General features: G+C 42.4%; 1 protein-coding gene across 1 annotated transcript in view; it reads right to left on the reverse strand.

Moving 5' to 3' along the window:
- The window catches only part of pcdh15b (protocadherin-related 15b), a 1,519,471-nt gene that overhangs the window by 95,780 nt on the left and 1,396,664 nt on the right, over positions 1–27,027 (reverse strand). Inside the window, exon 33 of the mRNA XM_072557866.1 lies at positions 10,726–10,853. Coding sequence (XP_072413967.1) covers positions 10,726–10,853 — 128 coding nt within the window. The remainder of the gene's footprint in view (positions 1–10,725; positions 10,854–27,027) is intronic.

A 27,027-nucleotide genomic window follows, 5' to 3' on the forward strand; every position in this document is an offset into this window, starting at 1 on the left:
GCCCATGCGGGTGCCCATGGCTACTCCTTTGGTTTGGAGGAAGTGGGAAGATTGGAAAGAGAAGTTGTTCAGGGTGAGGACCAGTTCAGTCAGTCGAAGGAGAGTGTCAGTGGAAGGGTACTGGTTGGGTCGGTAGGAAAGGAAGAAGCAGAGGGCTTTGAGGCCTTCGTGATGGGGGATGGAGGTGTATAGGGACTGGATGTCCATGGTGAAGATAAGGCATTGGGGGCTGGGGCAGCGAAAATCATGGAGGAGGTGGAGGTCGTGGGTGTTGTCCCGAACGTAGGTGGGGAGTTCTCGGACTAAGGGGGACAGGGCCGTGTCGAGGTATGCAGAGATGAATTTGGTGGGGCAGGAGCAGGCTGAGACAATGGGTTGGCCGGGGCAGTCAGGTTTGTGGATTTTGGGCAGGAGGTAGAAACGGGCGGTGTGGGGTTGTGGGACTATGAGGTTGGAGGTGGTGGATGGGAGATCCCTTGAGGTGATGAGGTTATGGATGGTCTGGGAGATGATGGTTTGGTGGTGGGAGGTGGGGTCATGGTCAAGGGGGCAGTAGGAGGAGGTGTCCATGAGCTGGCGTTTAGCCTCAGCAACGTAAAGGTCAATGCGCCAAACTACCACTGCGCCTCCCTTGTCTGCCGGTTTGATAGTGAGGTTGGGGTTGGAGCGGAGGGAGTGGAGGGCTGCACATTGCGAGGGTGAGAGGTTGGAATGCCCCATTGTCTCAGCCTGCTCCTGCCCCACCGAACTCATCTCTGCATACCTCGACACGGTCCTGTCCCCCTTAGTCCAAGAACTCCCAACCTACTTTCGGGACACCACCCATGCCCTCCACCTCCTCTATGATTTTCGCTGCCCCAGCCCCCAACGCCTATCTTCACCATGGACATCCAGTCCCTGTACACCTCCATCCCCCATCACGAAGGCCTCAAAACCCTCCGCTTCTTCCTTTCCTGCCGACCCAACCAGTACCCTTCCACTGACACTCTCCTTCGACTGACTGAACTGGTCCTCACTCTGAACAACATCTCTTTCCAATCCTCCTATTTCCTCCAAACCAAAGGTGTAGCCATGGGCACCCGCATGGGCCCCAGCTATGCCTGCCTCTTCGTAGGATATGTGGAACAGTCCATCTTCGCAGCTACACTAGCACCACCCCCCACCTTTTCCTCTGCTACATTGATGACTGTATTGGTGCTACCTTGTGCTCCCACAAGGAGGTTGAACAGTTCATCCACTTTCCTAACACCTTCCACCATGACCTCAAATTTACCTGGACCATCTCAGACTCCTCCCTCCCCTTCCTAGACCTCTCCATTTCTATCTCGGGCGACCGACTTAACACAGACATTTACTATAAACCGACCGACTCCCACAGCTACCTAGATTACACCTCCTCCCATTCTGCCCCCTGTAAAAACGCCATCCCATATTCCCAATTCCTTCGACTCTGCCGCATCTGCTCCCAGGAGGACCAATTCCAATACCGAACAACCCAGATGGCCTCCTTCTTCAAAGACCGCAATTTCCCCTCAGACGTGGTTGATGATGCTCTCCACCGCATCTCCTCCACTTCCCACTCCTCTGCCCTTGAACCCCGCCCCTCCAATTGCCACCAGGACAGAACCCTCCACTGGTCGTCACCTACCACCCCACCAACCTCCAGATACATCATATCATCTTTCGTCATTTCCGCCACCTCCAAACAGACCCCACCACCAAGGATATATTTCCCTCCCCCCCACCCATCAGTGTTCCGGAAAGACCACTCCCTCTGCGACTCCCTCGTCAGATCAACATCCCCCACCAACTGAATCTCCACTCCCGGCACCTTCCCCTGCAACCGCAAGAAATGCAAAACTTGCACCCACACCTCCCGCCCCCTCACTTCCCTCCAAGGCCCCAAGGGACCCTTCCATATATGTCACAAATTCACCTGCACCTCCACACACATCATTTACTGCATCCGCTGCACCCGATGTGGCCTCCTCTACATTGGGGAGACAAGCCGCCTACTTGTGGAACGTCTCAGAGAACACCACTGGGACACCCGTACCAACCAACCCAACCTCCCCGTGGCTGAACACTTTAACTCCTCCTCCCACTCCGCCAAGGCCATGCAGGTCCTTGGCCTCCTCCATCGCCAGACCATAGCAACATGACGCCTGGAGGAAGAGTGCCTCATCTTCCGCCTAGGAACCTTCCAACCACAAGAGGTGAATGCAGATTTCTCCAGCTTCCTCATTTCCCCTCCCCCCACCTTATCTCAGTCCCACCCCTCAGACTCAGCACCACCTTCTTGACCTGCAATCTTCTTCCCGACCTCTCCGCCCCCACCCCCTCTCCGGTCTATCACCCTCACCTTAACCTCCTTCCACCTATCGCATTCCCAACGCCCCTCCCCCAAGTCCCTCCTCCCTACCTTTTATCTTAACCTGCTTGGCACATCTTCCTCATTCCTGAAGAAGGGCTTCTGCCCGAAATGTTGATTTTCCTGCTCCTTGGATGCTGCCTGACCTGCTGTGCTTTTCCAGCAACACATTTTTCAGCTCTGATCTCCAGCATCTGCAGTCCTCACTTTCTCCTTCTATTGTATTAACACTGCATTTGACAGCATGTTGAGCAGACAAAAGCATTTCATTCTCCAAGCTTTCTTTTGGTTCAGAATAGACCTAATAGCTCAGTAACATGGGCTGGGGCTCAAGACCAGCAGGAGAGGAAACAATGTCAGGAGGGCATTTCAATGAAGATGGACCGGATTATCAGTGGACAAGAGAACATTGCAAGTTGGAATGAATTAGTCACTTAATATGACACATGAGGATGGACTAGGAATGCAAACTCCACGCCATTGGCAAAGATTTGGTTGTGAGAAATTATCACATAGTTAGCCTCTGACAGCGTGTAATACAGAAGTATGGTGCCCTCGATTGTGGCAAGATTTGTGTGAAGTAGTGTTGCTCTAAAGCCTTTCAAGCTTTGAAAACTTCTGAGAATTATGCATTCTGAAAGTCTGGCCTTTTCTGCACACATTACTGCCTTCACTCCAACTCAAAACCCTAATCTTTGGAACATCTTCCTGAAACTGCTATGTAATTCCATCTCTCCCTCTCGTCGTTTCTCTCTACTCCATTCTCGACCTCCTCCTTAAAGATGTTCCTTGAAAATATTCTCTTTGACTAAGCTTTTGATCAAATGCCCTGACATCTCAAGCCTTGACTCTGATCAATTGTTGAGAGTATAATGCTGGAAAAGCACAGCAGGTCAGGCAGCATCCGAGGAGCAGGAATAAGCCCTTCATCTAGAATGCTTTCCCAGCACCACACTCTCAATTCTAATCTCCAGCATCTGCAGTCCCCACTTTCTCCCTCTGAGCAATTGTTGTCCTCTTATGTTCTTGTGAAATAGCATAGGATATTTTACTATGCATAAGTTACTCTTCTTTAAATTATAGATAGATGTGGAGAGACAAATGTATCTGCTTCGAATTTTCGATTACTTAAGCTGCAAAATGCAGAACAAGCTATTTCTGCAAACAACCTTGCACATCTCCTCTAGATTTAAGTATACAACAATGATATTGATGAAAAAAATCAGCAAACCATGCAGACACTCTGATTCATAAGAAATTCAGGATGTAGACTGTTATGGACCTAGTCAAACTCCTCAAAATATATTAAGAAGGTAGCGTAGACCCTAATGTTTTCTTAATTTAAAGGTAAGTACAAAGCATTGCATTCCAGATGCAATTTGATTGGTGAAACTACTTGACTTTAAACAAAACACACTTTATTTTTAAACTATAGTTAAAATACAGACAAAATAATTAGCTTAACTGTAATTCTATTGAAATGCTTACCAGAAAATATATATTAATTACTAATTAACTGTTCTAATATTATGACATGTCATAAACATATCCTTGGCAAAGGTAAATTCCATAAAACAGATTGTGTCACATGCAATTCTAGCAGCAGGAAGAGAACCTCAGCTTTTAGCTGTAACAGTGAGAGGAATAAGAGATTTCACATCCAAGACCCCTGCAATTGTAGAAGGCCAAAACTAAAAATCTTGGTTTTGTGGGAACTTGACCCCACCCACTCAGGCTGCCTCTATTGTTTCAACTTTTTTTAAAAAGCCCAAGACCTCATAAACTGTTTATTGGGTTTGAGGAAGACAGCTTCACATCTCTGTCTTACCCTTTCTTCATAAAGAAAAGGACAAAGTACACCTCTTAAAGCCATTGCATTGTCATAAGACCAAGATGGATCCAAGGACCAGGTGTGATAAGTCTTTTTATTAGGAAGTAAATAGGTTGTCTTCATGAAGAATGGTTACTTGTTGGGCTAAATGTAAGTCTAAAATACAAATAGATTTTAGTCATAAGTAGCCAAATTAATCCTGTTGAAGATCAAATTATGGCAGCAAATTCCCTTTACTGATGAAGCGATGCAAACATTTTTGATAATTATATACTGATTTCCGAGCATAATGTTATGGGCAGAGAATTACAATGGGACCAGACTGCTTGACCAAATTAGTGTTGATTTGTCTCCTGCTGTCACTGATGAAGTAATTGTGTTCTAGAACTGGAAGATTACCACAGTCATCCATTGCATCCTGGTGCGTTTAATTTCTGTTGCTGCCAAATTAGTAAGGATTAATCTTTGCAAGAAATCCTCTCATTAAGATAGGATAAGGGACACATTGGGTGGTGGGAGAATGCAGCCAATCAACCTCTAAACTAAGAGTCATCCAGAAGTTCGATTTCTGATTCCTCTTGATCCTTCTCACACTGTAAGTTTTAAATATATGTTCTTTGACATTATTTGCTCAAATATTGCTGATATTGTGTTTTCTAAATATGTGGCTAGCTTTGATTTTTTTTTTCTACTTGAAGGATGACACTACACTTATTTTACAAAAGAATTGCGTATTTTGTGAAGTTGCTAAATAGCTTTTTGGTTGTTACCATGGAGAGAACATTGATACATTATTGTAATGGTTATGATTATTTCACGTTGGGAATAGGGAGCTCCTTGAGGTTGAGATAAATTAACGTTCGGTCTGGGTTCATGGACATAAAATGTCCTGTCTTAGTATTGTAGTTCACTTGTAGAATTCAATCATTATTTTCTGATTTTGAAAGTGGGATGGACTGTGATCTTTTCTAAATGTTCCCCTTATTCTTTTGTTGAGTGGTGATATGCAGTGTGTGGGCTGGATTTTACCAGCTGTCTACTCAGGCCATTGTATCAACTATGGTCATAGACCTCATTTCATCTGATGATCTCCCCACCACTGCCTCCAACCTGACAGACCCCAGCTCCACACATCTCACTTCTACCTCCTTCTGAACATCCATAAACAGGACCGTCCAAGTAGGCCCATTGTTTCAGCTTGCTCCTGGCCCACAGAACTCATCCCTTCCAACTTTGACTCAGTCCTTTCTTCCCTGGTCCACTCACTGTTCACGTACATTTATGATTCCTCTGACACTTTTTGCCTATTTCAGAATTTCCAGGTTGCAGGCTCCAGCCTCCGCCATGGATATGTAGTCCCTTTATACATCCATCCCCAACAACAGGATGGTCTCAGGGCTCTCCGCTCCTTCTTGGAGTAAAGGCCTGAACTGTCCCCAACCGCCACAACCCTCTTCCACTTGGCCAAGCTCATCCTCACCCTCAACAATTTCTCCTTTAACTCCTCTCATTTTCTTCAGGTCAGAGGGGTGGCCATCGGCACTTGCATGGGCTCTAATTATGTCTGTCTCTTGTCTTTTTGTGGGGTACATCGAACATTGCTTGTTTCAATTGGATTCCGGCCCCCACCCACAACTCCTCCTCTGGCATATCGATGATATCGTGGTGTTTCCTTGTCTCATTCTGAATTGGAAAAGTTAATTGAATATTCTTCCAATTTGCACTCCCCCTTCACTTTTAACCGATCTATCTCGGACTCTATCCTTTCCTTCCCCGATATCTCTATTTCCATTTCTGTGGATAGACTGGGCAGCAGTATCCAGTATAAGCCCACTGACGTCCACAGTTACCTGGAAAATACATCCTTGCACTTGTTCCCTGTAAAGACTCCATTCTATTCTCCCAGTTTGTCCATTTCTGTCACATGTGTTCTGATGAGGCCAACTTCAACAAGGCAGCCTCCTTATTCCTCAAGTAAGGATTCCCCAGCACCATTGTCAACAAGGTCCTCAACTGGGTCGGATCCATCACCTTCACCTCTACCCTCTCGCCCCCTCTTCCCTCGCACAAGAGCAATAGGATTCCCCTTGTCCTTACCATCAGATCAGCATCCACTTCCAGAAGGTCACCTTCCCCTGCAACCACCAAAGATGTAATAACTACCCACTTACCTTTTCCCTCCTCAGTATCTAAAGGCCCAAACAGGTGAAGCAGCACTTCTCATAATCCAGTCTACTGCATCTACTGCTCACAATGTGATCTCTTCTACGCTGGGGAAGAACGCCTACACTGAGTGACCACTTCGCAGAACACCAATGCAAAAAAGATCATGAGTTTCCAGTTGCCTGCCCCGTTACCACCCCACCCTGTTCCCTGACCAACATCTCTGTCTCAGGCTTGTGGCAGTGCTCCAGTGAAGCTCAGTGCAAGCTGGAAGATCGGCACTTCATTTTATGCTTGTGGACCCTACAGCCCTCCGGACTCAATATCAAGTTCAATAATTTTAGGACCTGAACTTTCCCTTGTCATAGCCTTCTGTGCCACACACCAGGCCTTGTTATCACAAAGCCTGCCATTACACACTAGCCACGGTTAGTTACTAACAGTCTCCATTAACAGCTATTCACTCTCCTAGCCAGATCATCATCCACTCCTTTATCTGTCCAACTGTTCATCTCTTTGTTTGGGTTCTATCCCCACTTATTGTTTACTCCTTAGCCCCTCTCCTCATCTTATCTTCTGCATGTAGACCAACATTTTCCCAGCTACCATCAGTTCTGAGGAAGGGTCATTGGACCCAAAACGTTAGCTCCAATTTCTTTTCACATTTGCTGTCAGACCTGCTGAGCTTTGCCAGCAACTTAGTTTTGCAGCTGTCTCATGATGGGCTGGGAGTGGAGAGGGAGCAGTCTGGGGGCAGTAGATTGGGTGGGAGGGGTAGTTAATGTTTATTTAGTTGGGCTTGTGAATTAGAGCCTTTTCCTGCAGCAACAGGCATTTGTAGCCACCACATGCGAGGCCAGCTGGTGAACTCTGGCAGTCGCTTTGCATATTCTAGGATGGGGCCCACTGAAGTTCTCTGCCACGTTACCAATCTTCCCTAACTGGCCCTGGCACTCCCAGACTTTTCCGCTCTTCCAGGTGCAGTTCTATCAATGGCCACTGCTCCTGGTGGTGCTGCTGAGACAGCTGCACTGCTAGCCCTTGAATTGTTTCACTGCTGCTGGGATGGACACTCATCCATTAAAGGAAACTAATTAGTAGCCATAAAACATGGCTGGATTCCACAGATAGCTGAAGCAATGTTGACCCAGGTTTTTGTACCTATTGTCAGGGTCATTGAGTTCTACAACACAGAAAGAAGGCGCTTTAGCCCATTGCATCCACTGGTCAAAAACAACCACCTCACTATTCTAATTGCATTTTTCAGCTCTTGGTCTATAGCCTTATACGCTTTGCACAGATAAAATTTCTGCCTATGAGTGTGCTTTAGTTATTGAGGGTTCCAGGAAGAGGTTGTTTCTTTCTGTAGCTCCAGTTGGAGCAGTGCATTAACAACAGCAATAGTCTAAAATTTGTTGATGCAACACTGACAACGAATCGGTGACTGAGGTTAACAATTAGGGAAAATCTATCTTTGGATATGATAGTAAGAGTTGATGATGAGGATTGTGGGCTGCACTTTATTCTGGTAGGAAGAGGTGTCTAGCTCTCACTGGGTAAACCATGGTGCCACAGATCTTTGGACGCCATCATTGTCTTTGTGGCTTCTAAGAACTGTACCCAAGAAGGTAGCCATTTTCAATGAAAATATAAGTTCCAGAGCATTTGCTCTGAAAATAAATGTACTAATCACAAACCATTATCAGGAAATATACATCTATTCAGAGATGTGTGATTTTAATTGTTCTTTTAAAGGGATTTTTTTTAATGCACAACCATGAAAGCAAGCTTGAACTGGATACCAATGAAGGAGTTAATATAGTGCTAACCTTTTCACAGCCTCTTTGATGTTAACAATACAGCAGCTGCTAGGTAATAAGCAAGTGCTTGTGACACTATCCCCTGGTACAACCTCATAGGCTGTAAGTGGCTTTCAACAACATCATAGGAGCAATTACTTTAATTTTCCAAGGATGGAAACCCTGAGGCAACAAACATTCCAACCTCCCAATAACAAGAACCTAGCTGATAGAGCCACTATAAGGTAGCAGAACACCCCAAGTTGATTCATTACAGTGCATTTCAATAAAGTGTGGCATTTAGGCACCAAAAAAAGTTATTATGACATATGATAATAAACTTGGTTGAAAAAGTAAATTGATTTTAACAATTTTGACTACATTAAAGATGAAAGAGGTTGAGACAAGAATATATATCAGTATATAAGAAATAGAACCAAGCCATTCAGGATCTTGGCTCTATTCCACTATCCATACAATCATGTTTGGGAGGGTTGATGTCAGGTGCCTGTTAACAGGTAAAGGAGCTGGTGGGATAGGACCACAGATGTTAATGATTATGGTCTAATAATCAATGCTCATCAGGATTAGTTTCACTTCAGTTTATCTTTTAAGGGCACCATTTAAAAGTTGTGTTTAGGCACTGTAGATCCAGCCAAACTCTCAAAGATCGATCTTTCTTCATGATGCATGTTACTAACCTACATCACTACTGTAATCAGTTAATGATTCTGTCTTGTTCCACCCCATCTACCTTGATCCTTATTTTATTTTTAGAGGGATACTGCACTTCAGTGATAGGTTAATGAATGCAAAAGTGATTGAGAACTGAGCATTTCCTTGTTGCATGCAAAAAGGTACATGTTTCATATATCTTACTATGTTCAGGTGTTCTAATGATTGCGTAAACCATCACGTTTGTACTTCGGACTTGTAAGCTTTGTGACCTACAAGGATCATCTCATATCTACTTCTACCCTTCAGCAGCTGTTCTATGTTATAAGTGTTTGGTTTGTCGAGCTAATCTTCTGAAAAGCTTCCATTGGGGTGGATACAACAAGTTGCTCATGGGATCTTTTAGCTCTTTGACTGTTAATTGTAACTTGTGTTGACCTTCCTTACCAATTACTAAACAATTCTTAGTGGCTTGCTTTTCTGCATTTGGCAGAAAACTCAAATCAAGAAACCATATCTGTTTCCTCTACTTAAATATTTTCTATTCTGTTAGGAGGTCTGCTTTATCTTCAACTAAACAAGAACATTTTCTGGACATTCCTACAATATGGCCTTCCCTTGCTTGCTATCAATCGATACACACCATGATCCTTTTTCTTTCTCAAGTGAGTTAAATTGGCCTCTCAATCAGAATTTTCAATTTACCAACAAGTTGTGTTTTCAACACTCTCTAATATTATATTGAATAAAGACATTGAGAGCTATCTCATGCACTTTAGTATGGTTTAAGATCGTCAAACATGTGTTTTACCCATAGATTAATTAAGCAATATGCCTTATTCTCATGATGGCTTCAATCACTTTTCATCATGTCATGTCAATGATAATGGAGTAATCATTCCTTTCTTTCTGCAATGCAGAAGACCTAGGTGAATTTCCATTGTGCCGACTTCTGTGTTTGATCTGTTAATTCACACTTAGTGAAAAATCACAAAAGGCAAAGGAAATTAACAATTTCTTTTACTGTCATCTTCACAAGGGCAATTAGGATTGGGCAATTCACACTGGATTTACAAACAACAATTATTCTAAAGAGAAATCTGACTGTAATAGTCAACCGTTGGTTATTAAGGAAGGCTAACAACATAAAAATTAATATTGAAATGATATTTTGGACTTTGCTACATTTAAAATCCAATTCTTCAGAAAATGGCCAAGTTGAAATAACTGCTAGAAAACCAATACTAAGCATTCCAACTTGACTGGATTCTATAAACATGTATTTGCTATATGCTATGATGTCAACCCAGCTAAAATAAGTTGGTAGCTGCTATGCAGCCTACTCGTAACTTCAAGTGGCGTAATTACCTGCAATTCAAACTGAAATTGTACAAAATGTCTCTTGTACATTTTTATTTACATTTGATTTTGCTTAAAAAAGACATATTTTGTCAAAGCTTTGGCATCTCTTATGAATGGTCCTAGTGAATGGAAGGTGAAAAACCTTGACAAAATGCTCTCAGTAATATTCAAATTCTGTGGTTATTAAATTACTATCCCCTTACACATTTAAAATTGAACAACTGAATAATTTCAATATCAGAAACACGAAAAAAGCTGAACCAGGAAGTGTGTGTGGAAGGACTACTGGGGAAATTTATCCTAAGATGAATAATGTGCAGTCTTTTGTAGCGATTAGAGTCTGAAAATGATTTTGTATGAAAGCTGGTTTATATGGACCATGTGGTAATATGACATGCTTAAGATTTAGATTTAGTCATCCACAAGTATAAATTTCCATTGCTTTTTAAAGCAACCGAGTGATGAAAGCAGCCATCAAGATCCACAAAGTGCTTCAGATATTCAGTAAATTCACCTCCACTCACCTCAACTTGCAGCACAGTGGTGAACGTCTTGGCATCTTCAGTTACCCCACCGAGGTAGAGAGACTTGGTGAAAACAGGAGCATGGTCATTTTCATCTTGTACCTCGATAAAAACCTTAGCTGTGTTTGCTGGAAGAGAAAATTGGAAATTGCTGATTATAGCAAGGGGGCTGCTGGTAGAAATGCATTATTGAAATCCATAAATTATGAAAAAGGCAAGTATAATAGTCCATTTTTAAAGCTTGCTGCTGTAGTAATGGTTTCCACTGTTCTGCTGTCATGAGCTGATCACATTTCTTTGCAACCCATGGAGATCGAGTAATTTCTTGAATTTTATCTCAATATATTTAAATGCTAATTATTTTAAGTGCGTTATGCACAATTATGTTTGAATACTAGTTCCACCTCATCACATTGCAGTTCCTTCAGTACTCAATTTTGGCATGCTGATCCTCAGTTCAACCTTTGCCTGAAAATATGGCCTCAGAAAAAAATTATTTAAGATCTTGTTATATTCACCTGATGCCTCAGATATATTATTGATCCAATGCTATGTTGCCCCATCTATGAGTCATAGACTCATACAGCACAAAAACAGACCCCTCAGTCAAACTCATCCATGCTGGCCAGATACCCTAAATTAATCTAGTGCCATTTGCTACCATTTGGCCTATATCCCTCTAAACTCCTCCTATTCACGAACCCATCCAGATGCCTTTTAAATGTTGTAATTGTACTTCCCCTGGCAACTCATTCCATTCACACACCATCCTCTACATGAAAAGTTGCCCCTTGGGTTCCTTCTACATCTTTCCCCTCTCACCTTAAACCAATGCTCTCCAATTCTGGATTCCCCTAACCTAGGGAAAAGACTTAGGCTATTCACCCTATCTATGCCTCTCATGATCTTATAAACTTCTAAAAGGTCACCCCTCAGCCTCCCAACACTTCAAGGAGAATAGTCACAGTCTATTCAGCCCTTCACTATAGCTCAAATCCTCCAATCTTGGCAACATCCTTTCTGAACCCTTTCAAGTTTCACAACATCTTTCCTTTAACAGGGAGACCAGAACTGAATGCAGTATTCTAAAAGTGGCCTGACCAATGTCTGTACAGCTGCAAAATGACCTCTCAACTCCCACACTCAGTGCACTGACCAATAAAGGCAAAAGCTGTCTTCTTCACTACCCTTTCAATCTGTGATTCCCTTTTCAAGGAACTCTGAACCTGCACCCCAAGATCTCTTTGTTCAATAACATTACCCAGGACTTTACCATTAAGTGCCTAAGTCCTGCCCTGATTTGCCTTACCAAAATGCAGCAGAATAATGTCCAAAAATGGGCTCAGTAGTTCTTTGTCCAGTTACTTGTATGTGCTCAACAGAATAGAAGATAGGATGGGAGGAGTTCAAATTTTACTGAACTATTGTGCTAGAAATTGTACCTTTATAGACATTGTATGATATAGTGGGCAAACGTGAGGACTGCAGATGCTGGAAACTAGAGTTTAGATCAGAGTGGTGCTGGAAAAGCACAGCAGGTCAGGCAGCATCTGAGGAACAGGAAAATCGATGTTTCGGGCAAAAGCCCTTCATCAGGAATGATATAGTGACAAGTTTGGTTTTAATACAGCGCTGTTCAGTCACTTCCTCTTGACTGCACATGATTGAATATATTGTCACTGTACAAAGTCTAGGCTCACAATAAAAGTTACTTGGATAAAATTCTGAAAGGATGAAATTACTGCAGGAACAAAATTCCAGAATTATTTAATGTCTTAAGCAACATGGAGAAAAAAATTTGTGAGCAAGGGATAATTAAAATTAAATTCAAATCATATTATAGGAAAAAGATGATTTCATGCAACCATTTGCATAACACTGAGAATATGTTAATAACGTGGCCCTTAATCAACTAAAAATGCTAGTAATTTATCTCCAAGGATAAAACCTTTGTTTTATACCAATTTCAGGTCTCCAAGAAGTGAATAATTTCAATAGACATTCAATCAGAAATCAATGTTTATAGAGGTAATGACCAACAAGAACTGAAAAGTAGGCTTCAAGGAAGGGTGCAACCGATATGTGGAGCTTGTTCAAGGAGCAACTATTGAGTGTCTTTGATAAGTATGTACCTGTCAGGTAGGGAGGAAAGGGTTGTGTGAGGGAGCTGTGGTTTAATAAGGAATTGGAATCCCTTGTTAAAGGGAAGAGGGCGTCCTATGTAAAGATGAGGCATGAAGGTTCAATTGGGGCGATTGAGAGTTATAAGGTAGCCAGGAAGGATCTAAAGAGAGAGCTAAGAGCAGCAAGGAGAGGACATGAAAAGTCCTTGGTTGGTAGGATTAGGGAAAACCCAAAGGCTTTCTATAGGTCTGTCAGGAATAAAAGAATGACTAGGATAGGAATAGGTCCAGTCAAGGATAGTAGTGGGAAGTTGCTTGTGGAGGCTGAAGAGATTGGGGAGACACTGAATGAATACTTTTCGTCAGTATTCACTCAGGAACAGGACATTGTTGCCGATGTGAGTATTGAGTCATAATTAATTAGAATGGATGGCTTTGAGGTATGTAGGGAAGAGGTGTTGGAAATTCTGGAAAGGGTGAAAATAGATAAATCCCCTTGGCCTGATGGCATTTATCCTAGGATTCTCTGGGAAGCAAGGGAGGAGATTGCAGAGCCATTGGCCTTGATTTTTATGTCCTCGTTGTCTACAGGAATAGTGCCAGAAGACTGGAGGATAGCAAATGTTCAAGAAGGGGAGTAGGGATAACCCTAGTAACTATAGGCCGGTGAGTCTCACTTCTGTTGTGGGCAAAGTCTTAGAAAGAATTGTAAGGGATAGGATTTATGAACATCTGGATAGGAATAATGTGATCAAGGATAGTCAGCATGGTTTTGTGAAGGGCAGGTTGTGCCTCACAAACTTGATAGAATTCTTTGAGAAGGTGACTAAGGAGGTGGACGAGGGTAAAGCGGTAGATGTGGTGTATATGGATTTTGGAGTGCAGTTACTAGCGGTGTTCCGCAAGGATCTGTTTTGGGACCATTGCTGTTTGTCATTTTTATAAATGACCTGGAGGAGGGGCTAGAAGGTTGGGTGAGCAAGTTTGCGGATGATACAAAAGTCGGTGGAGTTGTTCACAGTGAGGAAGGATGTATCAGGTTACAGCGGGATATAGATAAGCTGCAGAGCTGGGCAGAAAGGTGGCAAATGGAGTTCAATGTAGGTAAGTGTGAAGTGATTCACTTTGGTAAGAGTAACAAGTAGATGTGGTACTGGTCTAATGGTTGGATACTTGGTAGTGTGGATGAGCAGAGGGATCTTGGTGTCCATGTACACAGATCTCTGAAAGTTGCCACCCAGGTAAATACTGCTGTGAAGAAGGCATATGGCGTACTGGCTTTTATTGGTAGAGGAATTGAGTTCCGGAGTCCTGAGATCATGTTGCAGTTGTATAAGACTCTGGTGCGGCCGCATCTGGAGTATTGTGTGCAGTTTTGGTCGTCATACTATAGGAAGGATGTGGAGGCACTGGAACGGGTGCAGAGGAGGTTTACCAGGATGTTGCCTGGTATGGGAGGAAGATCGTATGAGGAAAGGCTGAGGCATTTGGGGCTGTTTTCATTGGAGAAAAGAAGGTTTAGGGGTGACTCGATAGAGGTGTACAAGATGATTAGGGGTTTAGATAGGGTTGACCATGAGAACCTTTTTCCACATATGGAGTCAGCTATTATGAGGGGGCATAGCTTTAAATTAAGGGGTGGTAGGTATAGGACAGATGTTAGGGGTAGATTCTTTACTCAGCGAGTCGTGAGTTCATGGAATGCCCTGCCAGTAGCAGTGGTGGACTCTCCCTCTTTCTGGGCATTTAAACGGGCATTGGATACACATATGGAGGATAGTGGGCTAGTGTAGGTTAGGTGAGCTTGGATCGGCGCAACATCGAGGGCCAAAGGGCCTGTACTGCGCTGTATTTTTCTATGTTCTATGTTCTATGAAATTAGAAGTCTAGGGCTCAACAATTCTTGAGTGTTTTCTAATACATTGTTCACAAAGACGTTGCAAAACTGAGATGAACATATCTGTCAGAACTACTCAGAAATTAGGACAGGTGTGAAGAAGAGTAATGGGTTTCAGTTTCTCTGCACAGATGCTCCCAGACGTGCTGCGAGTCTCTAGCACTTTTTTGCTTTTAAAATCAGACCTCCAGCATCTGCACTCCTTTACTTTTGTTAGAACTGTCTTTCCAATAATCTTGAGGCACAGAAGGAAACTGAATAGGCATGTGACAGAAATAAATGAACAGGATAAGTGATAAATGAACAGGACTGAGTAGATTTTTCTACGGAGAGCAAGCATGGAATTAATGGGTTGAATGGCTATAGGGTCTGGATTCTACTAGTCCTCTGGAAAATGTGCTGGTTGTGAAGAATACTGTTAATGTATTTGAGAGAGCTAGATACCTTTCCGTTGCCACAGAATATTACCAGTTGATACAGTCACCCAGCTCTCAACTAATTCAACCAGTTAAGGGTCACTTTCCACCTTTGATGGCATTTTAATGGAAATGAGAGGTCATGCTACCACATTGGCAGGGGGATCCCCAATGGAGGAAATGTTGCATTATGACCACTTCATGGGCCTCTGCAATGAAGGGACTTTGCATGGTTACAACTGCAAAGACAGACTGTGGATACCATTCACCCACAAATCATCAGGATCTGCTTGCTCCTGCAGCAGTTAACAAAATCTGCCTTGATCCCTTCTCTCCTCCTTCCTATAGACTCAGTAGCTCTTTATTTTCTGATTGGACCATTGTCCCTGGGTGGAAATCTATCAATTGTTGGTGGCATCTTAATTGGTAAATTGGTAAAATACCACTGCCTACCAGTGTAGGCTCCTGATATGGTTTCTGTCCCAGTGGTGGGACTATAATTTATTTCTATAAATTTCAGCCATATGACTGTATGATTACATTGCATAATTATAAACATGACTGACTATGTACATTAGCACTTCACCAAAAGCTAACAGGCTAGCTACTTATGCAAGGCAATGTGACCATCAATTATAACCCTCTGGTGTCTCATTCTCATCTTTCCTGGATATTATACATTGGATTTAATGTATTCTTGTCAGTTAATTCAGAGGAATTATACTTATAAATGCTTATCATGTGAAACATCTCTGAATGAGAAAAAGAAAGTTCTAGCCTTGCATGTCATTTTGAATGCCAGATGTATTTGCATCAGGTTTGTTCCAAATTAGTTTAATATTTTACAGCAGGATGCTCAGAAAATATTTTAATTGCAAAGATTCTTCTTCCTGCTTCCTTCACTCTGATTTACTTAGTATTCTATGTTCCACTGCTTACCATGCAGAAAACTATTATTTAAGTCACTTGAGACTTGTTGGGTTCAATTTTAACTAACGTAAATCCATGGAACTTTAATCTCAATCCAAATCATTTTCACTGTCTTAAATACTTGAAGACTTGTACTGCTTGCTAATAAACCTGTAGTAATGCAGCAGTACATTACCAGTGAGTAATTAAACTCACAGAGGCAATGCAGAAGCTTAAGTGACCTTTCGGTCATAAAATGGCCTAACTAATCAAATATACATACCAGGTCTTTTAAAAGTCCCTTTTCTGATTCTGACTAAAGGTTATTCACCTGAAACTTTAAGTGTCTACCGATGCTGGCTAACCTGCTGAGCATTTCCTGTATTTTGTCATCATTCCTTACTAATATAATGGTTTCATCTCTCATTGATTCTTAGTTACCATTCACAAATGATTATGTAAGTGATGCCACCTTCCTCAAAAAAATCCAGTTAGTCCTTTGCTATATTATCCTTCTAGATCTGTCCCAATATTATGGCTTATCTCTTTAATTTTTTTACACTTTTCTCTGATATACTTTTATATTTCTCCTAAATCTTCTGCAAATTTTTCTTCTCTGAAGTCTTCTTTCTATGATGGCCACCTTCTTTGTTAAGGCCAAAGTCTAGTTCAATGATTGTATTGTATAAGTATTTGGCTGTACAGCTGACAGCTGTTCATATGTCACACATTATTCATCCAAACGCCATCATTTGTGCCATGTCTTTAGCTGGCACCATAATATTATTTAATGTGCCACTGTCCCGAAATGACATTTATAGCTGTACATCTACTATTTGACAGACGGTCAAATGCTAAACATCTTCAAATGACCATTTCAGTCTTGGAGCCTCCAAAACTCAGCACTGTAAATGTCCCTCGATTGGTAGAATAATTAATAATCTAACCTTCCTTCACCTGTAATTATCACTTTTCAACCAAAATGACTATACTGTTTCTTTTTAAGACTTCTTATATGGTGCAAATATAACCTTTTTTGTGGCCCCTGACCTCAACCACCATTTTTCACTTGTTTTCATTTTGCTGTGGTTTTCATTGTAAATGTCTCACAGCCCCAAAGCTTCTGTTTAAAAGTCCAGCTTTGTAACTGGTCTTATGTATCCCTTGAGAAATCTGCGTGGGCTTGGTAGAAGCTAAAATGGCTTTGAATGGTCTAATGCTTACCATATGCCTCATGTTAGACAAGGTAGCCCTCTGCTTGATGTGTTTAGAACATTCCTATGACCAGAAGGGAAAGCCAGATAGTCTCCATTATTGACAAAGAAAATGTGACTCTAACAGTGTTAGGTTAGGCTCAGCAGGAATGGGTTACTTGGAAATTAACCAGAACCAAAACCAGACACAGACTTTGAGGTATATCATGTATACATATATCTCATACATAAGAAAAACATATTAATTCTTGTTTAATATCTACTCATATAATTTAATATCTACTCATATGGCAGCTTGTGGTAGGGTAGAGTGTTGCCACCAATCCTCTTTATTATGCTAAATTATGGAGCTCTTTAGTGGAAGGGACTGCACCACAAAATCTTTGATAACAGGATATAGTTTATTACATCTCAGTAATTATATACAGGTTATATTAGTTCTTAGTTAATTGTGAGGACAAGTGTGATGTGCTGCATTTTGAGACTGCACATATAAAAGGAAAGTATACGTTAAATGACAGGGTCCTTAGGAGGATTGATATACAAAGGGATTTTGGGGTGTGAGTCCATAGGTCCCTAAAAGTGGCAAAACAAATGGATCAGGTGGTAAAGAGGCCATACGGAATGCTTAGCTTCATTGATCGGGGCACTGAGTATAAAAATCAGCAAGTCATCTTGCAGCTGTATACAACTTTAGTGAGGCCACATTTGGAGTATTGTGTGCAGTTCTGGTCATCACATTATAGGAAGGATGTTGAGGCTTTGGAGAGGGTGCAAAAGAGGTTTATCAGGATCTGTCCTGATTTGGATAAACTTGGATCTTTTTCACTAGATCATCAAACACCGAGAAGGGACCTGGTAGAAGTACTTAAAGTTGGACAGCTAGAGAGGTTTTCCCGGGGTGGAAACATCAAATACTATGGGGCATTGGTGTAAGGTGAGAGGGGGAAAGTTTAAAGGAGAAAGTGAGGACTGCAGATGCTGGAGATCAGAGCTGAAAATGTGTTGCTGGAAAAGCGCAGCAGGTCAGGCAGCATCCAAGGAACAGGAGAATCGACGTTTCGGGCATCAGCCCTTCTTCAGGAATGAGGAAAGTGTGTCCAGCAGGCTAAGGTAAAATGTAGGGAGGAGGGACTTGGGAGAGGGGTGTTGGGAATGCGATAGGTGGAAGGAGGTCAAGGTGAGGGTGATAGGCTGGAGTGGGGTGGGGGCGGAGAGGTCAGGAAGCGTTTGCAGGTTAGGAAGGCGGTGCTGAGTTCAAGAGATTTGACTGAGACAAGGTGGGGGGAGGGGAAATGAGGAAACTGGAGAAATCGGAGTTCATCCCTTGTGGTTGGAGGGTTCCCAGGCGAAGATGAGGCGCTCTTCCTCCAACCGTCGTGTTGCCATGGTCTGGTGATGGAGGAGTCCAAGGACCTGCATGTCCTTGGTGGAGTGGGAGGGGGAGTTGAAGTGTTGGGCTACGGGGTGGTTGGGTTGGTTGGTCCGGGTGTCCCAGAAGTGTTCTCTGAAACGTTCCGCAAGTAGGCGGCCTGTCTCCCCAATATAGAGGAGGCCACATCGGGTGCAGCGGATGCAATAGATGGTGTGTGTGGAGGTGCAGGTGAATTTGTGGTGGATATGGAAGTGTCCCTTGGGGCCTTGGAGGGAGGTAAGGGTGGAGGTGTGGGCGCAAGTTTTGTATTTCTTGCGGTTGCAGGGGAAGGTGCCGGGAGTGGAGGTTGGGTTGGTGGGGGGGTGTGGACCTGACGAGGGAGTCATGGAGGGAATGCTGATAGGGGAGGGGAGGGAAATATGTCCCTGGTGGTCGGGTCTGTTTGGAGGTGGCGGAAATGACGGCGAATGATACGTTGGACATGGAGGTTGATGGGGTGGTAGGTGAGGACTAGTGGGGTTCTGTCCTGGTGGTGGTTGGAGGGGCGGGGCTCAAGGGCGGAGGAGCGGGAAGTGGAAGAGATGCGGTGGAGGGCATCGTCGACTACGTCTGGGGGGAAATTGCCGTCCTTGAAGAAGGAGGCCATCTGGGTGGTACGGTTTTGGAACTGTTCCTCCTGGGAGCAGATGCGGCGGAGACGAAGGAATTGGGAATATGGCATGGTGTTTTTACAGGGGGCAGGGTGGGAGGAGGTGCAGTCTAGCTGTGGGAGTCGTTTGGTTTATAATAAATGTCCATGTCGATTCGATCACCCGAGATGGAAATGGAAAGGTCTAGGAAGGGGAGATAGGAGTCTGAGATGGACCAGGTGAATTTGAGGTCGGGGTGGAAAGTGTTGGTAAAGTTTAAAGGAGACATGCGAAACAAGTGTTTATACAGAAGGTGGTAGGTGCCTGGAATGCATTGCTCAGAAAAATGGTAGAAGCAGATACAATAGCAATGTTCAAGAGGCATTTAGACAGATGCATGAACAGGCAGGGAATACAGGGATATGGACAATATGCAGGCAAATGTGATTAGCTTGTAATAGCATCATGGTCAGTGCAGATATGGTGAACCGTAGGATCTGTTCGTTTAACGATCTATGTTAGGCATATCGACTATGGCTAATAGGTGATAGACAAGCTACATGTCTCCAGCAGGAGACTGTGTTAGTGCCCAATTAATTCAAACTGCTCAAAACTGATGGTTGTTCCATCTAGTCACTGTGCTATATCAGTATAGGTGAGATTTCAGCATAGCTGATAGATTTCAAATCCGTTGTCTTACACATCGTACACACTATCAACCCATCACTCCCAATCTTTATCCTCTCCATTAATCACATAGACAATGATGTAGACAACTGTAATATATTTAGCACTACACCTTTTAACCTTCCCCCACCCCCAAGTCTCTAGCTTCATAAATTTAAGTAATCTGGAGGTTTCATAGCACTTCCAGAACTTATTTGTTTCAGACTTGGAAGATTGGGTAGGTCAATGGCTTGAGGATTGTTGATCTCATGTATCTTTCATTGAGGACTTAGTTGATGAGTTTTGGTGGTCCATTGGTCCATTACCTTAACTGGCAGACCTTTGGTTTCATGGATATCCTTCACGGAAGACAGTTGTGCTAATGAAGGAAGTAGCTTTATCCTTACCATCATGTGACTGAAAGCTGTCACCAGTTTGAATGTTTCAGATGTCTTCCTGCTGTGTGTCCTTTCGCCTGGTGCAGTAGATATTTTCCATACCAATATCATTAATGGTATTGACTGTTCTGTGTCAAGACCATATGCAGCAGACTATCATGCTGTCAGGATTGGTTTGCTGAAATATCACCAATGATCTCAGATCAATTGTACTGCTTAATTTTCAAACCAGTATATGTGTGATGTCTCTCACATCTCGAAAACAGCTATCCTCTGAGGGTTCTTCCGTGGTGTCAGAAATGGAAACATTTCTGTAGCCTTTTGAAATCTGCAGCTTTTTCAATACTGATAGAGTGAATAATCGCCATCCCCAAAATAAGTGACTCCTGCTGGTTGGGATATCTTTTTAGGTTCAGCTCTTAAACTTGGAAGGCCTACAAAGTCTCTCAATGGATTGTGTTTTCTTGGTGGTTTTGATGCTGGTTTTCTTGTGAACTGGTTGAACCATAACAACTAAAAACACCATGATGTGTGCTTAAAGGCATTCTTACTCAAAGGTGAGCTTTGTTGGTCCTGGCTGATGAACACATTCATGAAAGTACCGTAATTTTTATGCTTTCGTGACAATCATCACATTCCTTTAATTGCATTGTTTACCACATACACGTAGGTCTACTGATAGTAAATTCAAGATATTCCATCCAATAAGACAGAAGATAAATTCACCCCTTTATTAAACAAATTGAGCAAGATGTCTGTTGACAAAATAAGTACAGTCACAGTTGGTGGTGCTGGATCTCCTATTACCCCTTGGTATCTCCTCCAAAAACTTGTATTTTCAAATGGAGGTGGGTAATTAACTGTATAGACTCTTTACCTGTGTACCCACTAGTGCTTCAGCTGTTCTGAAACTGTTTCTGACTTCTGCACACCCTTTGGAAGTGACCCTTTTTGTTTCAGAACTGCAACACCTTTTTTTTTAATCATAGCTTGAACTTCTCTTTATCTGTGAAGAATTTGTGTTCACAGTGTGTCACTGACTTTGATGCTTTGCTAACTTTGAGTGCTGGGTTGGCATGTCACTGTTTGGAGTAATTGCACCTTAAGAAATTCTGTTGGTCTCCTATGGTAAGTTTGTTCTTGCCTCTCAGGGATCATCTGTGATTTTTCCTGTTTTTGCTTTCAAGATAATTTGGAATCTTCTTCTAAAGTTAAGTTTTCCTGGACCAAAGAAGGTTTAATCAAGACTCTGAAAGTTCTGATCACAATTAGATTAGATTAGATTACTTACAGTGTGGAAACAGGCTCTTCAGCCCAACAAGTCCATACCAACCCGCTGAGGCACAACCCACCCAAACCCATTCCCCTACATTTCACCCCTTCACCTAATACTACGGGCAATTTAGCATGGCCAATTCATCTAACCTGCACATTTTTGGACTGTGGGAGGAAAGCCAAGCAGACACAGGGAGAATGTGCAAACTCCACACAGTTAAATAAACTCACCAACATATGGACATCTCCACAAATGATTAGATTAGTTACAGTGTGGAAACAGACCCTTCGGCCCAATAAGTCCACACCAACCCGCAAACCACCCAGACCCATTCCCTACACTTACCCCTTCACCTAACACTACAGGCAATTTAGCATGGCCAATTCACCTAACCTACACATTTTTGGACTGTGGGAGGAAACCCACACAAACATGGGGAGCCATGCAAACTCCACACAGTCAGTCACCTGAGGTGGGAATTGAACCCAGGTCTCTGGCGCTGTGAGGCAGCAGTGCTAAGCACCGTGCCACCCTTGTCTCTTATGAATTCTGATGCAAGACTCTTTATTCACAAATTCAACTAATCTGTAAAAGTCACATATAAAATTGTCTATGGATTCTCCAGGAAGTTGAACTCATCCTGTAAATCTTGCTTGTTCAAGAGTTCTATCTGTCCTCAAGTTACAGTCACTATTAAAAGCTTTTACAATGTTCTCAAAAGTGTCTGTAATTTTCTTTAATATTTTGGTGATTTATAAGGTCATCAGTTATAGAACCTACTGAATAGAGTAGTGCATAAGATATCATCAATAAAGTCAAGGTTTCATTCCTGAAAATCATAACTTTGAGTGAAATGAGTTTGCATGAAGCATTGATTCCATTGGAATTCCATATCCAGGGTAAATCAGAAAACTGGAACTCCAAAAGTCTGGAAATTGGTTCTGTAGGGCCTTTCTTAGCATTTCATTCTTTGCATCAAATCAGATTTAACTGATCTCGATTTGCTACAAATATTTGGAAGTACACACAGACATCAAACACAGTTGACTTATATTCCCAATGGTTTCATATGTTGAAGTGTCATCAGAAAATTACCTGATAAATAGAATATCCTCCCTAATAATGTACAACAAAACTGGAAAAAGAAGAGAAAGTGTGAAGGGAAGAAATGGGATAGGTAATTCAATTAGACTAATTTCAGAGTCCCTGCACTGTGGAAGCAGACCATTTGGCCCATCAAGTCCACACCAACTCTCCAAGAAGCATCCCATCCAGACCCACCCCACTACACTATCCCTATAACTCTGCATTTCCTATAGATAACCGAACTAGCCTACACACACCTGGCAATTTAGCATGGCCAATCTATATGTCTACACAACTTTGGACTGTCGGAGGGAACCCCACACAGATACAGGAAGAACGTGCAAATTTCACACAGAGAGTCACCTGACAGTAGAATTGAACCTGGGTCCCTGGTGTTGTAAGGCAGTAGTGCTAAACACTGAGCCACTCTCTCACACAAATTTCTCTTGGATTTAGTGCAAATTGTAGAGGTAAGGGCTAACACCCAAACGTGTACATAGGGTGCCTTGTCATTGATGCTGCCATGATCATAGCATATGGTGAAAGGACTCTGCTAAAGCAGTTTTAACTTGGATATTGTGTAGTATGTAATGTACATATTTAACTAGATGCAAAAAGTGTTTAAAATAAAAGTTTAGCTTTATCTTCACCTTAGACCAAGACCTCACAAACATTGCCTCAAATTCAACCTCAGGACAGTCGACAAATCAGTTCCCAATCAGTGCTCTGACATGTAAGTGCTGATTTTCCTAAGCATTATCTACTTAGGGAGCAGGTAGGTGTTGTGCATCCAGAGTGCATTCAATTCAGGTTGGATTATTTACAGAAATCATTACTCCACAGGCACAGACTCTTCCCCAGAACTGAATTTTAGGACTTTTTTAGGCCTAAATGACTCTCAGAAAAGAAATGACTGCCAGTGCCTTGGGGGTTCCTGCTCAAAGGGGTGACATTCCTAATTCAGGTCCATGTGGATTGGGAGGACAGGCATATAAAGAAAATTCATACCTTAAGTGATAATCTGCTCTCTGATACCCAGTTTGGGTCCTACCAAGATCATTCATCTTCTGGCCTCATTATTGGCTTACTTCAAACTTGGACAGAACAGCTAAATTCCAGAGGATAAGGTGACATCAAGGCAGTTTTTAACAGTGTGTGGCATGAAGGAGGCTTAGCAAAACTGGAATCAGTGGGGACCAGGGGAAAACTTTCTGTTGGTTAATGTCATACTGAGCACATAGGGAGATCACTGTGGTCACTGGAGATCAATCATCTCAGCTCCAGAACCTTATTGTTGGAGTTCCTAGGGTGCTAGGCCCATTCATTTTCAGCTCCTTCATCAATGACCCTCCCTCCACCATGTAATCAGAAGTGGGGCTGCTCATTGATGATTGCACAATGTTTCAGGGCCATTTGCAAATCCCCAGGTACTGAAGAAGTCCATATCTAAGCAGCAAGCTTGAAGAATATCCAAATGTAGGCCGACAAGGGAGGGAAGTAACATTTGCATTACACAATTGCCAACAAGAGAGAAAAAGAGAAAAGCTAACCATCCTCCTTTGACAAGCAATGGTGTTACGCATCACTGAAACCTCAGTAAAAACATTGTGTGGGTTACCATTAATCATTAACCAGAAATTAAATTGAACCCACCATATAAATACTGTGGCTACTGGGGCAGGTCAGAGGCTAGGAATACTGCAGTGAGTACTCACATCCTGACTCCCCAAAGCCTGTCCACCGTCTACAAGGTACAAGTGAGGCGTGCGAGAAAGTGAGAACTGCAGATGTTAGAAAGTCAGAGTCAAATAGTGAAGGGCTTATGCTTGAAACGGTGACTCTCCTGCTCCTCAGGTGCTGCCTGATCTGATGTGCTTTTCTAGTGCCACACCCTTCGACACTAGTCAGGAGTGTGATAGAATCCTCCCCAGTTGCCTGGGTGACCGCAGCTCCAACGACATTCAAGAAGCTGGACACTATCAAGGACAAAGCAGCCTGCTTGATTGGAATCACATGCACAAACACTTACTCCCTCTATCACTAACATTTAGTAAGCAGCTGTATGCACCATTTACAAGGTACACCGCAGAAATTCACCAAGGTTTCTTAGACAGCACCTTCTAAATGGTGACCACTACTATGTAGAAGGGCAAGGGCAGCAGATAAAACAGGAACACCACCACTTGCACGTTCACTTCCAAGACACACACCATCCTGACTTGGGAATGTTTCATTATTTCTTTAGTGTTGTTGAGTCAATATCCTGCAACTCCTTCCCGAAAGGCATTGCAGGTCAACCTATAGCATATGGTCTGCAGCCTCTTCCCCAAGGGCAACCAGAATGGGAATAATTTCTGGTTCAGCCAGCAATGCCAAGCTCCTGTGAGTGAAAAAGAAAAACATTCTTATTGTCTTGGCTGGCTTGCCTCTTCCTCTGCTTAGGCCTTGTGTGCAATTTGTGACAGTCATTCAAAAAACACCCTTGAAACAGGCACTAAGCTCAGGTTTATTGCTTAATTCATGCATGTCCTACTCAATGTGAGCACCCTCTGGTGTTGGAAGTGACAAAATTGAGACAAAAAGGAGAATAAGCTTCTTCTTTCAATATCATGTCAGTTTTTATTCTGCTGGGAATGGGTAATTTAGAAATTCTGGATGAATGAACTCAGAAGGAGTGATGAACCTTCTTATCTGTAATTAACTTCGGAACCTGAATCCACAAAGCCTAAATTTAGTGTGCCAGTTTTTAATTGACAATCATTTTCAATTGTTCTGTACTGGAAATTTACCTAAATGATACATTTATGTTTTGGCTGAGTGAAACCAATTTATAGCATAATAATAAATGGTGGAATTGTTGAGAAACTTAAACCATGGCACTAACACAATAACGTTTCTAACAAATGATTGAATCTTGACAAGCTTTTGAAATGTTTTCCCAATATGTAAAAGTAAGGAAAGTGACATCACCACATTTGATGGGTTAGTGCACTTTATGCTATGTGACTGTGCCAAGTTTATCATAAAGGACCTCTGCTTATCACCTACTCAGCGTGGATTCAGCTGGTCTCAGCTGAGGTCGCACAGTAATACTGTTATCGTCTTGTGGCTCTGGTTTATTGAAGGGGAAAAACATCAAATTGAATTTCCACTCCTGTCAATACTGTATACTTCTCGCTACTTTCATAGAATCCCTACAGTGTGGAAGCAACTATTCAGCCCATCAAGTTCACACTGACTCTCTGAAGAGCATTCAACCCATACCCACCCCCTACCCTATCCCTGTAACCCTACCTTTCCCATGCCTAATCCACCTAGCCTACACATCCCTGGACACTATTGGAAATTTAGCATGGCCAATCCACTTAACCCGCACATCTTTGGACAGTGGGAAAAACTGGAGCATCCAGTGGTTCAGTTTCCTAACACTCAGCCAATTTTGCATTTACATTGCAATTGTTCATTTTATTCTATAAGCTGTCATTTTTTTTACAATTCAGTTGTGTGGCACTATAGCAAACACTATCTTTATGTCTACGTATACCAATCAGGAGCGTGACCTTTGTCAAACATTTCTGCTACCTCTTAAAAAAACTCCAACAAATTAGCTAAACGCAATTTTCCCTTTAGAAATTCATGTTGGCATTTCCTAATTGTAGTCACTTGGAATTTTTATTTCACATGACTACAAATTCTATCCTGAATCATTGTTTCTGGGAGTTTCTTCACTACCAAGTTAACTGACAAGTCTGTATTTGTTGGGTTTATTCTTACAATCTTTCTTGAACAAGGCCACAATGTTTGCAATTTTCTAGTCACCTAGTAACTCCCCCAAGTCTGAAAGATTATGGCCAGTGACCCTCCAGTCTCCACTCTCACTTTTTTTCAAACTCCTTGGCTGCATCTCATCTGGTCCTGAAGCCTTGTCAACTAGGGGCACCATCAATCTATCCAATATTCCTTATTTATTAATTTTGATTATCCCTAGTGATTGAGTTTCCTCCTCTGTCACCATATCTTAAGCAGCATCTCCCCCTTGGTAAAGACAGATGCAAAGTATTGATTCAGCACTTCAGTCATGTCCATTGCTTCCATCTGTAATTCCCCTTTCTGGTCTTCAATTGGCTCTACTCCTCCTCTTACCACTGTTTCATTCTGTGTACATGCCTCGAGGAGATTTTGAGACACCCCGTATTCTGGCTGTCAGTCTTATAATTTCCCCTTGCTCCTCTTAGTGTGTTTTTCTACCATCCCTCTGAATCCTAAATATATCTCTTGGCTTCTCAATTATATTTTCTACCTGCCATTTGGCA

The sequence above is a fragment of the Chiloscyllium punctatum genome, chromosome 38, assembly GCF_047496795.1.
Source record: "Chiloscyllium punctatum isolate Juve2018m chromosome 38, sChiPun1.3, whole genome shotgun sequence".
NCBI classification, from domain to species: domain Eukaryota; kingdom Metazoa; phylum Chordata; class Chondrichthyes; order Orectolobiformes; family Hemiscylliidae; genus Chiloscyllium; species Chiloscyllium punctatum.